We start from the raw sequence: 10,856 nt of genomic DNA, 5'->3' as shown, positions 1-10,856 counted from the left end.
TTGGAATTAGCTCTCTCATGTGTATTCCCCTAATTGGATTATGCCTTAACGATCCAAATAAACCGCACAATGTTATAAGCCATGCAGTATTTTGGAAAAAGAATGAGTTTATACTTAAGGAATGAATTAAATGAAGAAAAGTTAAACCTAGAACCTCTGTATGCTAGGTTGTTTATGTTGTTATACATTACACTATATTCTATATCTCTAACGTGTACTTATGTTGGTCCACCATGTTTTCTTGGTGGGCATGCGGAAATATTGTCTTATTGACGACTATCAGAATAATCACAGGTTGGATTAGGATGTGTGAGGTTAAAGACATAGGACTTGATGCTTTTATTCGTTGCATTTAAAATTGTTATGTAGAGGCACACTTTGTTTTTATACAAACTTTTTCGGTTAGACTATGGTTTGTCAGAAATATTTTAAGTTATCAAGTTGTAATAAAATTATTTAATAAGCTTGGTGTTTAATCTTTCTGCATTTAAAATTAATATCATGTTAGTTGCTCCTCTATTAGTATAACACGATATGCGAACAATATAGATTTACTTTATACATGTTGTTATGCATTAGTTTCTTTAAGTAATGACACTGATACCAACCGAATCTTATATTTCTACATATGAATTTAGATCCATTTTATTCTCATTATTGGAATTAGTTATGAGTTATGACTTTGGGCCTTAGGTGCCAAAACCAAACAAAAAAAAAACATATGCCTTATAGGCCTTCCGGCGGTTTCACGGTTCGGGGCGGTTCGGAACCTGTCGCAAACGGTTCCGGTTCCAAGCGGTTCGGGACCGATCCGGAACCGGTTCGGTTCCGGGTAACCCGCCCCATGGCCATGCCTACTTATAGCTATGGAAGAGATTTGAGTACAACATTTTAAATCGAGTCAATTTCAAATCTTTTGTGTACATACACATCTTTTTAATATGATTTCTGTCAATCAAAACAAATTTGAAAAACACTCTTTATTTAACAAAATCATAATAGAGAATGAGTTCTTGTATTAGTTGGAACAAATACTACCTTTTTTTTTATAACAAATACTACTTTCTTAGGTAATGTCTTGAGTTTAATTCTCACATAGTCTTTTCCTTCTGAATAATTTTATAAAAGACAAAATCATACTCTATTTGTCGCACTCATTTGCTATTTTGGTATGTTCGACTCATTTTGCAACATTTTTATTTTTGGACAATATTTCACTGTTTTCTTATAATATCATGCATTTTAACTAGCTTTTAACTTAGACCGTTTAATTGATTATCATTGTTTATTTATTGTCAAAATGTTCATATTTTTCTTAAAAAAAATGAGATTCTCTCTGTAAGAGTGTAGTAGAAGGGTAAAAATATCTTTATTTTAAATAAAATTACGCATTTCCTCAGTTCCTCTTCTCTTCGCTATCATTAAACGCAGGAGTGTTGTCCACTGAAGGCAACAGATCTACAAATTATACATTTCTACAACAATAACGAGTACTATTGGAAAAAGCACAAAAATAAATACCAAAATCGCTCTTTTCCTCAATTCTCTCTCCTAAATTCCTCCATTCTTGATTATAATCTCCCTTTTCTCTCTCTATATCTCGATTTTGGATGCAATTTCAGGGCTTCAATTGATCTACCACTCTGTTACGCATTTCTCAGATCTGAAAGGTATAATCTATCAATTTTCTCGATCTTTTCTTTCTGAATTTTATGGCTGAGTTTCATTCGATCTGTTTTTATTCATTTTAATCTGTGTTCTGGATCGTTTCTAGTTAGGTTAGCACTTCATTTACTAAGTGCCAATTGATTTTGTTTTGATCTAGTATTCGCATTTTGTAGTATTAGGTCATTCCTTGATTCGATCATCTTTTTTTCGGGTTCAATCACTTAATTTTCTGTAGTAACGAACTTACACTACTTTAGTTCGTAGAGAAATTACAAATTGGACAAAAAGTAGTACATTCGTTGGTTTCTGCTTGTTTTCTATTTGATTTCAAAAGATTTAATTGTGAGTGAATCTTGGATGCTGTTACATTGAAGTATTTTAGTGATGGGTGACCAAACAATTTTAGGATAAGTAGCGTTCCCACTGTGTATTCGAACTGATTGGATAATATTTTTGCTGGTAGAGAAGAAGTTTGTGGATCATTGAGAGATGTTGACGAAGTTTGAGACGAAGAGTAATAGGGTCAAAGGACTCAGTTTTCACAGCAAGAGACCATGGATCTTGGCAAGTCTTCACAGTGGTGTGATCCAGCTATGGGATTACAGGATGGGTACACTTATTGATCGGTTTGATGAGCATGATGGCCCTGTTCGTGGTGTTCATTTCCATAAATCTCAGCCTCTATTTGTTTCAGGAGGTATGGGATTATTGTAGTCTTATATTTGTTTACTTTGTTGGTTTTACTAAGTATCAAGATTCAAGAAGTGCTTTGACATAAATGAAACTTGTTATGCTTATTGGAGAACGTAGTGGCCTTTCTCTGGATTTCATTTTTGAACTTGTGTTTATGCTTAAATGATCATCACATAGTATTATAGTCACGTTACATACATAACAATAATCTTGAAGGAGGCATTAGAACTAATGCTGTTTTCGTAGTTACACTATTTGCAATGTGCACGTCTCTCATTTTCTGGTGCATTTGACCCCAACACTTATCGCATCTAATTGAAAATGTTAAAGCTAAAAATCTATTTAGCAGTGAAATTATCCAACTATTCCATTTGTTTCCTTGTTTTATTCCATTGCACGTTATCCAGGTCGGGACAAGAAACTGTGAGAAAGATCCTCAATAAGCAAAGTAAACACATGAGTTGGCATTTGATTGCCCGATTTGTCATTCTTAAATTACATTATTTTTAAAATCCTTACTTGGGCAGCTTTTTAGTTACATCATCTAGTTTTATGACCGACAATCATTCTTGAATAAGATTTACAAAAGTCATATTTTAGTATTGGTAATTTTGGAGGTATTATCTTAATAATTTTGCTAATTATGCAAAGGGAGTAATTTACGTTTTTTTTGTATTCATTTATGATGTTTGAGTTGAACTTATGTTCTATATTGTGAAAATCTCTATATTGTGAGTTGAACTTTTTTTGCCCAATCCTATGTTTTTCACTTTTGATATTCATTTTCATCAAACACCTTCCACTATGGACTTGACTGGTAGTAGACCCAGTCTTCTGAATTCCGATCAGTCCTCTCCTACCAAACATGGCCGAATTCGGAATTGTGGATTTTGGATGTTATGGCCCAAGTAGTAATAATGATGTTCCATTTCAACCTATAGAAACATGTTGGCTTGACTTGGAAAACATATAAGTGACGAGAGATGATCCTGTTGATCTGAGTATATCTTCTTTCAGTGTTGCATGTTTCTAAGTTCTGCCTGCCAGTGCTCAAGTCAGCTGTAAGCTTTTACTAATCAATATTTTTGAAAAGAAATGGTTCCTATGTTTGTAACACAAGTAAATGTTCTCATATATGCTACAATTTTCCTGTTTCTAACAAATATTTCCTCCATTTTTTTGCTTGCATTTTGACTTTTACGTTATCTATAAGTTTTGTTTTGATCTTTAAAATTTTTAAACCAAAAATATAGCCACGTGGAATCTTGTTAGATTCGTTTCAAAATATAGTGTCAATTATTTACTTTGAGTGAATTTATTGTTTTTTTTTTATATTTAACTTATATTCTATCCATTCATAAATAATTGGTGATTTATTGAAGTCAATGTATCCCAATTTGTATACTTTTAGGATCTTACTGAAAATCTTCTTGTCTTTGAGATTTTGGGTTCACATTGCCTCTCATCTGTGCTTTTTGAACATCTTGGCATCTCACATTGCCTTTTGGCTGATAATTGAAATACAATTTGGTTGCATACTGTATCTGATTGTATGTTCATTTTTCTTTGTTTTCAGGCGATGATTACAAGATTAAAGTTTGGAACTATAAACTTCACAGATGTCTGTTTACACTACTTGGACACCTTGATTACATTCGTACGGTGCAGTTTCACCATGAGAACCCATGGATTGTCAGTGCCAGTGATGATCAGACTATTCGCATATGGAACTGGCAGTCACGGACATGTATATCTGTGTTGACTGGACATAATCATTATGTGATGTGTGCCTCATTTCATCCGAAAGAGGATCTTGTTGTGTCAGCCTCCCTTGACCAGACAGTTCGGGTCTGGGATATTGGTGCACTAAGAAAGAAAAGTGCTTCTCCTGCAGATGACATGTTGCGGTTGAGTCAGATGAATACTGATCTCTTTGGTGGTGTTGACGCTGTGGTGAAGTATGTCTTGGAAGGTCATGACAGAGGAGTTAACTGGGCTGCATTTCATCCAACTCTGCCCTTGATTGTATCTGGAGCTGATGATCGCCAAGTTAAATTGTGGCGTATGAATGGTGAGTCCCTCTGATTGTTTTTGATGGCAGGTATTTTCAAATCTTTCCTGAACTTTTTTGCCATTTATTGATATGCATATATGCCATCAATTAGTGGCTTTGTGTGAAGTTGCAGATGATGTTTGGTATCAAGAGTCAATTAGAAACGACCTCTTTGTTTTGACCAATAAGGTCAAGATTACGCCCCAAAATCCCACCTCGGTGGGAGCCACTTAATGGCATTGGGGTGATGGAATGGAATGGAGTGGAAAGAGAGTTTTTTATTTATTATGTTTAAAGTATGGTTTTATCTCCTGTTGCTTCCCTGCTTCCAGATAAATGGAGGTTTTATGTTGATGCTATGTAAATTTCTTTCTTTCTTCCTTTTCCCTCTAATTTGTTTAAAAGTTTTGGTCTTTTTCATACATTGTCGATTAAATCCATTTTACAATTGTGTTGCTCATTGTTTTTGGATCCTTTTGTCAGCTCATTGATCAACCTTATGTCAAAACGGAAAGGGATACAATAATTAAAACTAAATGTTTACATAGTACTAAATGACGTTAAGTTATGACAAAGTCTAGCCTTGAACTTGGGATAAAGCTGCGGAACATTAGTAGTTCCTCAATTTGGGACAAATTTACTGGTGGTTAGTTTTATGTTCAATGATTCTATGGGCCAACCCTGGACTGTGTAGAAAAGATTATTATGAAGTGGTATAATCCTTGTAGGTCCTTGTTTCAAAATTAGTGTCTTGATTTTTATTTTCCAAATGAATTACCAAAGCTTATTTTAGTTGCATGTCTTGGTTTTTTTTTGATTTGTTTTCATCTTATCTTTCCCTTTGTTCATATTTGATTTCTGTTTGTTTTTTGAGCTGTACTAATCTTGCCTCGTTTTTATTTTATTTTTTATTTTTTTTAGTATGGTTTATTGTAGAATACAAATAGTTGCTATCCATTAAATTATTGCCATGTTAAATCAATTAGAATTAAAGAAATCATTGATGATTGCGATTTTGAGAAACAAATTACATCATAATGAGCTCTTATTGCTAATAAATTTTCATAGTAGCCTTTTACATTTAAACTGATATTTGTCTTATTTCCCCCCTTTATTTTGGCTCTCTGCCATTCTTTCAAGTGGCTCATATTTTAACAACTTATAATGTTATTGTGATTGTTCCATGCTTTTGATCAACGCATGCTTTTGATAAATGCACAGCATTGTCAAATGGTTAGGGACAAGAGGATCTAAAGAATTGTTGAAAGACGAAATAAAGCAATTGATACTAAATGGTTGATTACTTGAGAACCTTTAAACTGAATAAAATTGCTCAGAGAAAAGCTGGAAGAAATTCATGCTAATGATGTGATGGTTCTATGCACATTTTTTATTACAATACTATCATTTTAACCAATATATAGACAAAACTGAATCACCGAACTTCGTGAAACTTTTACTAAATTGCTCTTGGGTGAAGTCCACATTGCCAAACATAAACCCAAAGTTACTGACTACAACAAGGTTCCTTCTAATAAGCACACTCCTCTCAATTGGGCATCATGGCCATGATGTTCAAATCTTCCGATTAAATCCTTCAAACCTTCTCACAAAATTTTACTCACCAAGCATCGTATCTTCTCAACTTAAATATTACTTGACTTTTTCTTTGATATATTTTATCCAATATCGATTTTGTTTTCTAATTTTTCCTTTTGAATTCCGTGGTGTTTTTACCACCATTATATATATATATATATGTATATATATATATATATATGTATATATATATATATATATGTATATATATATATATATGTATATATATATATATATATGTATATATATATATATGTATATATATATATATATGTATATATATATATATATGTATATATATATATATATGTATATATATATATATATATATATATATATATATATATATATGTATATTCTTCTTTATTGTTACTTTCGAGTCAATGCATGAACTAATTTCAAGGATTTGAGAAGAAGGGAGTGCAAATGTTATTTTGCACTCCTTGATTATACAAGTATTATATTGTGATTTTGTCATCTATGATACTGCACATTTTTAATGAGGATTAAGAATCTTTTACTCCTTTTGCATCAGCCTTCTTGTATGTTTATCATGTATATTGAGATGCAAATTATATATTTCATTTTCTTTTTGATTGACAAAGAATTATTGATTGTCAAGCTTGTTTTCTACTACATATTTTACTTGCATTCAGTTAATTATTTCCAGCGACATGTACCACATTTTTTTTTATAAATTGTTATAACCTGTATGTCTCCTCATCAATCAAAAAAAAGAAAAGCATGTGGTATTGGACTACTTTTTAGCAATTTTGAGCAAATCGTGAATTGAAGAAGCGAATTATGTTTCATATGTATGTAATGGTAGTACTTAGAATCTGGATCTGATTAAATCTGGAATTTACTTTCAGTTAATTTATGGCTTAAAGCTTAAAAGGCCCTTGCAGTCATGATTTCTTCTGAAATTTAACTTCTCACTTGAAACTTTATTTGTCTTATCAGATACAAAGGCTTGGGAGGTGGACACATTGAGGGGACACATGAACAATGTGTCCTGTGTTATGTTCCATGCCAAACAGGATATTATTGTTTCTAATTCAGAAGACAAAAGTATTCGCGTCTGGGATGTGACAAAGCGGAGTGGCATTCAGACATTTCGTCGGGAGCAAGATAGATTTTGGATTCTTGCAGCTCATCCTGAGATGAATCTCCTAGCTGCTGGTCATGACAGTGGGATGATTGTCTTTAAATTGGAGAGAGAGCGTCCTGCATTTTGTGTGAGTGGTGACTCCATGTTTTATGCAAAAGATCGTTTCTTGCGCTTTTTCGAAATTTCTACTCAACGAGACACCCAAGTTACTCCAATTCGCCGGCCTGGCACCACGAGTTTGAATCAGGGTCCACGAACACTTTCCTTTAGTCCTACAGAGAATGCTGTACTTGTTTGTTCTGATGTGGATGGTGGGTCTTATGAGCTTTATGTAGTTCCTAAAGATTCATTTGGCAGGGGTGATGTAGTACAAGACACAAAAAGAGGTGTTGGAGGATCTGCTGTTTTTATTGCTCGTAGCAGGTTTGCAGTGCTTGACAAAAGCAATAACCAAGTGCTTATCAAGAATCTGAAGAATGAGATTACGAAAAAGAGTGTCCTCCCTATTGCTACTGATGTAATATTCTATGCTGGTATTGGTAACTTACTCTGTAGAGCAGAGGACAGGGTTGTTATTTTTGACCTTCAACAGAGAATTGTTCTAGGTGAACTCCAAACACCTTTTGTCAAGTATGTTGTGTGGTCAAATGACATGGAGAGTGTTGCTCTTCTAAGCAAACATGCTATTGTTATTGCAAGCAAAAAGCTTGTTCATCAGTGTACTCTTCATGAGACAATTCGAGTTAAAAGTGGAGCCTGGGATGATAATGGAGTCTTTATCTATACAACACTGAACCACATCAAGTATTGCCTACCTAATGGAGATAGTGGCATAATTAAAACACTTGATGTTCCAATTTATATCACAAAAGTTTCTGGGAATACAATTTTTTGCTTGGATCGAGATGGAAAGAACAAGGCCATAGTTATTGACGCGACAGAGTATATTTTCAAGCTGTCTCTAATGCGGAAGAAATTTGACCAAGTTATGAGCATGATAAGAAGCTCTCAACTTGTGGGTCAGGCAATGATTGCTTATTTACAGCAGAAAGGATTTCCTGAAGTTGCTCTGCATTTTGTTAAAGATGAGAGAACCCGCTTCAATTTAGCTCTGGAGAGTGGAAACATACAAATTGCAGTTGCTTCAGCGAAGGAAATTGACGAAAAAGATCACTGGTATAAGCTAGGGCTGGAGGCTCTTCGCCAGGGTAATGCTGGTATAGTAGAATATGCTTACCAGAGGACCAAAAATTTTGAGAGGTTGTCTTTTCTTTATCTCATGACAGGAAATAAGGAGAAATTAAGCAAAATGTTGAAAATTGCAGAGGTAAAGAATGATGTAATGGGTCAATTTCACAATGCCCTTTATTTAGGTGATGTGGAGGAGCGTGTGAAAGTTTTAGAGAATGCTGGGCATTTGCCTCTTGCTTACATTACAGCTTCAGTACATGGGCTGCATGATGTTGCAGAGAGACTAGCTTCTGAGTTGGGAGATGATGTTCCCTCCTTGCCTGAAGGTAAGGTGCCCTCGCTTTTAATACCTCCTGCACCTATTATGTGTGCCGGAGATTGGCCCCTGTTGAGAGTGATGAAGGGTATCTTTCAGAGTGAAGTAGTTGACAGGAATGTTGTTGAAGATGAAGAGGAGGATGCAGGTAACTGGGGTGAAGATTTGGACATGAATGATGCTGAAAATATAGAGAACGGAGACACTGCAGATGTTTTGGATCACGAAGAAGTAGCTGATGAAGACGAGGAAAATGGTGGATGGGACTTGGAAGAATTGGATCTTCCTCCAGAGGAATCCCCGAAAGCTTCTGTGAGTTCCCGTTCAGCAGTTTTTGTTGCTCCAAATCCAGGCATGCCAGTCAGCCAAATCTGGATCCAGAAGTCATCACTTGCTGCTGATCATGCGGCTGCTGGAAATTTTGACACTGCAATGCGGTTGCTTAGTCGACAACTCGGGATTACAAATTTTACTCCCCTGAAATCCATTTTCCTTGATCTTCATGCCGGTAGTCATAGCTATCTACGTGCTTTCGCTTCTTCCCCTGTTATATCTTTAGCCTTGGAAAGAGGGTGGACTGAGTCAGCCAGCCCTAATGTGAGGAACCCGCCAGCCTTGGTGTATAATTTCTCCCAATTAGAAGAGAAGCTTAAGGCTGGATACAAGTCCACTACAACTGGTAAATTTTCCGATGCCCTTCGGATCTTCTTAGGTATTCTGCATACCATTCCTCTGATAGTTGTGGAGTCCAGAAGAGAAGTTGACGAAGTCAAAGAGCTGATTATCATAGTTAAGGAGTATGTCTTGGGTCTAAAGATGGAAACCAAAAGAAGAGAGCTGAAGGATGATCCAAAGCGTCAACAGGAGCTTGCTGCTTATTTTACGCATTGCAATCTTCAAATGCCTCATTTGAGGCTAGCACTGCAAAATGCCATGACAGTTTGTTACAAGGCTAAGAATCTGAGCACAGCTTCTAGTTTTGCTAGACGGCTCCTCGAGACAAACCCAACAAATGAGCAACAGGCTAAGCTTGCCCGACAAGTTGTACAGGCCGCCGAGAAGAATATGAATGATGCAATTGAACTTGACTATGACTTCAGAAATCCTTTTGTGGTCTGTGGGGCTACATATGTGCCAATTTATCGTGGTCAAAAAGACGTTTCATGTCCCTACTGTAGTGCCCGTTTTGTGCCTACTCAGGAGGGGCAAATTTGTAATGTTTGTGAGCTTGCCGTTGTTGGAGCCGATGCATCTGGCTTGCTTTGTTCCCCATCTCAGGTAAGATGAGCAACTACCTTTCTGCTTGACCGAGACCTTTTGTAAGTTCAACCTTTGTACTTCCGTTGTTCATTGCACATCCTCTGTGGCTCGTGAAGTTCTCTGAAGGATCAACATCTAAAGCCTCATTATGTAAGAGTTATTTCAAAAACTTGCTTTGTGATTTCATTTTTTAAGGTCTTTGACTTTCCCCTAGAAATATTTAGTTTTTGTTATTTCTTAATTTAATGAATTCAGATGTAATAAACTATGGAATTTTGATTTCTGGTCATTCATGTTAGATGTTGATAGACAGGACAGGAATGGCTAAAAGGGCTCTTGTTAGATATGGTCATAGGCAAGGCAACTTCTGAACATCCCAGTATGCTGAGATTTGGATAATTTTACCCTGTTTTTATCTTATTGTGGATTGAACCCCTATTTCTCTTACTGTCATAACTTGGAATGTCTTGTACTCAAGTGTCTTTTTTCATTTATTTCTTATAAATGATAGATTTGATACTTCCTTCGTTTCATATTAGTTGTAACATTAGAAAATATGACACTATATATTCACCATTTTTAATTTGTGATTAATTTTTAATTTATAAGTTAAAACATAATCAAATGAGATCTTATTTGATTCGTTTTATTGCAAAGATTATTAATATCAAATTATTATAATTTTTTATTATACGTTATTGGAGATATTAAGGATTGAATTAGTAAATTAAACTGTGTGAAAAAGCAAATATTACAAGTATTTTGGAATGGAGGAAGTATAACTTTTGAACAATTAAAATGGAGATTTCCAACATTTTTTGGTTTTGCATCGAGGTACAATAAAGTTGAAGTTTGTTAGATTTGTGATCTCAAAATAGGTTTCCATGCTTGCTCGCACTTTTGCCACAAAACGGTTGGATGCACCAACACTTCAAATCAAGCGTAAGTATAAAATGGTATGAAAA

At 35.0% G+C, this 10,856-nt stretch overlaps 1 protein-coding gene across 2 annotated transcripts; it reads left to right on the top strand.

Annotated features, from left to right (window-relative positions):
- Positions 1 to 1,337: 1,337 nt before the first annotated feature.
- LOC130805134 (coatomer subunit alpha-1-like) lies at positions 1,338 to 10,424 on the top strand. 2 transcript variants are annotated; one of them, XM_057669790.1, is made up of 4 exons: positions 1,338 to 1,670; positions 2,132 to 2,365; positions 3,938 to 4,432; positions 6,977 to 10,424. In XM_057669790.1, exons 2-4 carry the CDS (start codon positions 2,158 to 2,160, stop codon positions 9,916 to 9,918), a joined length of 3,645 nt encoding a protein of 1,214 aa, XP_057525773.1. In that variant the 5' UTR covers positions 1,338 to 1,670; positions 2,132 to 2,157; the 3' UTR covers positions 9,919 to 10,424. The 2 variants fall into 2 exon arrangements, with proteins under 2 accessions (XP_057525773.1, XP_057525774.1); XM_057669791.1 differs by having other exon boundaries at positions 1,396 to 1,670; positions 2,137 to 2,365.
- The last annotated feature ends 432 nt before the right edge of the window (positions 10,425 to 10,856 follow it).

The sequence above is a fragment of the Amaranthus tricolor genome, chromosome 2, assembly GCF_026212465.1.
Source record: "Amaranthus tricolor cultivar Red isolate AtriRed21 chromosome 2, ASM2621246v1, whole genome shotgun sequence".
Lineage (NCBI taxonomy): Eukaryota > Viridiplantae > Streptophyta > Magnoliopsida > Caryophyllales > Amaranthaceae > Amaranthus > Amaranthus tricolor.
The sequence above is the reverse complement of the archived record's forward strand: the minus strand, read 5'-3'. Positions and strand labels throughout refer to the sequence as shown.

Excerpts from the sequence above, each read along its gene's own strand:
- LOC130805134 (XM_057669790.1), top strand. The coding sequence starts at position 2,158 with ATGTTGACGAAGTTTGAGACGAAGAGTAATAGGGTCAAAGGACTCAGT. Across the intron at positions 2,366-3,937 it reads GCCTCTATTTGTTTCAGGAG|GCGATGATTACAAGATTAAA; the intron begins GTATGGGATTAT and ends CTTTGTTTTCAG. Across the intron at positions 4,433-6,976 it reads TAAATTGTGGCGTATGAATG|ATACAAAGGCTTGGGAGGTG; the intron begins GTGAGTCCCTCT and ends TTGTCTTATCAG.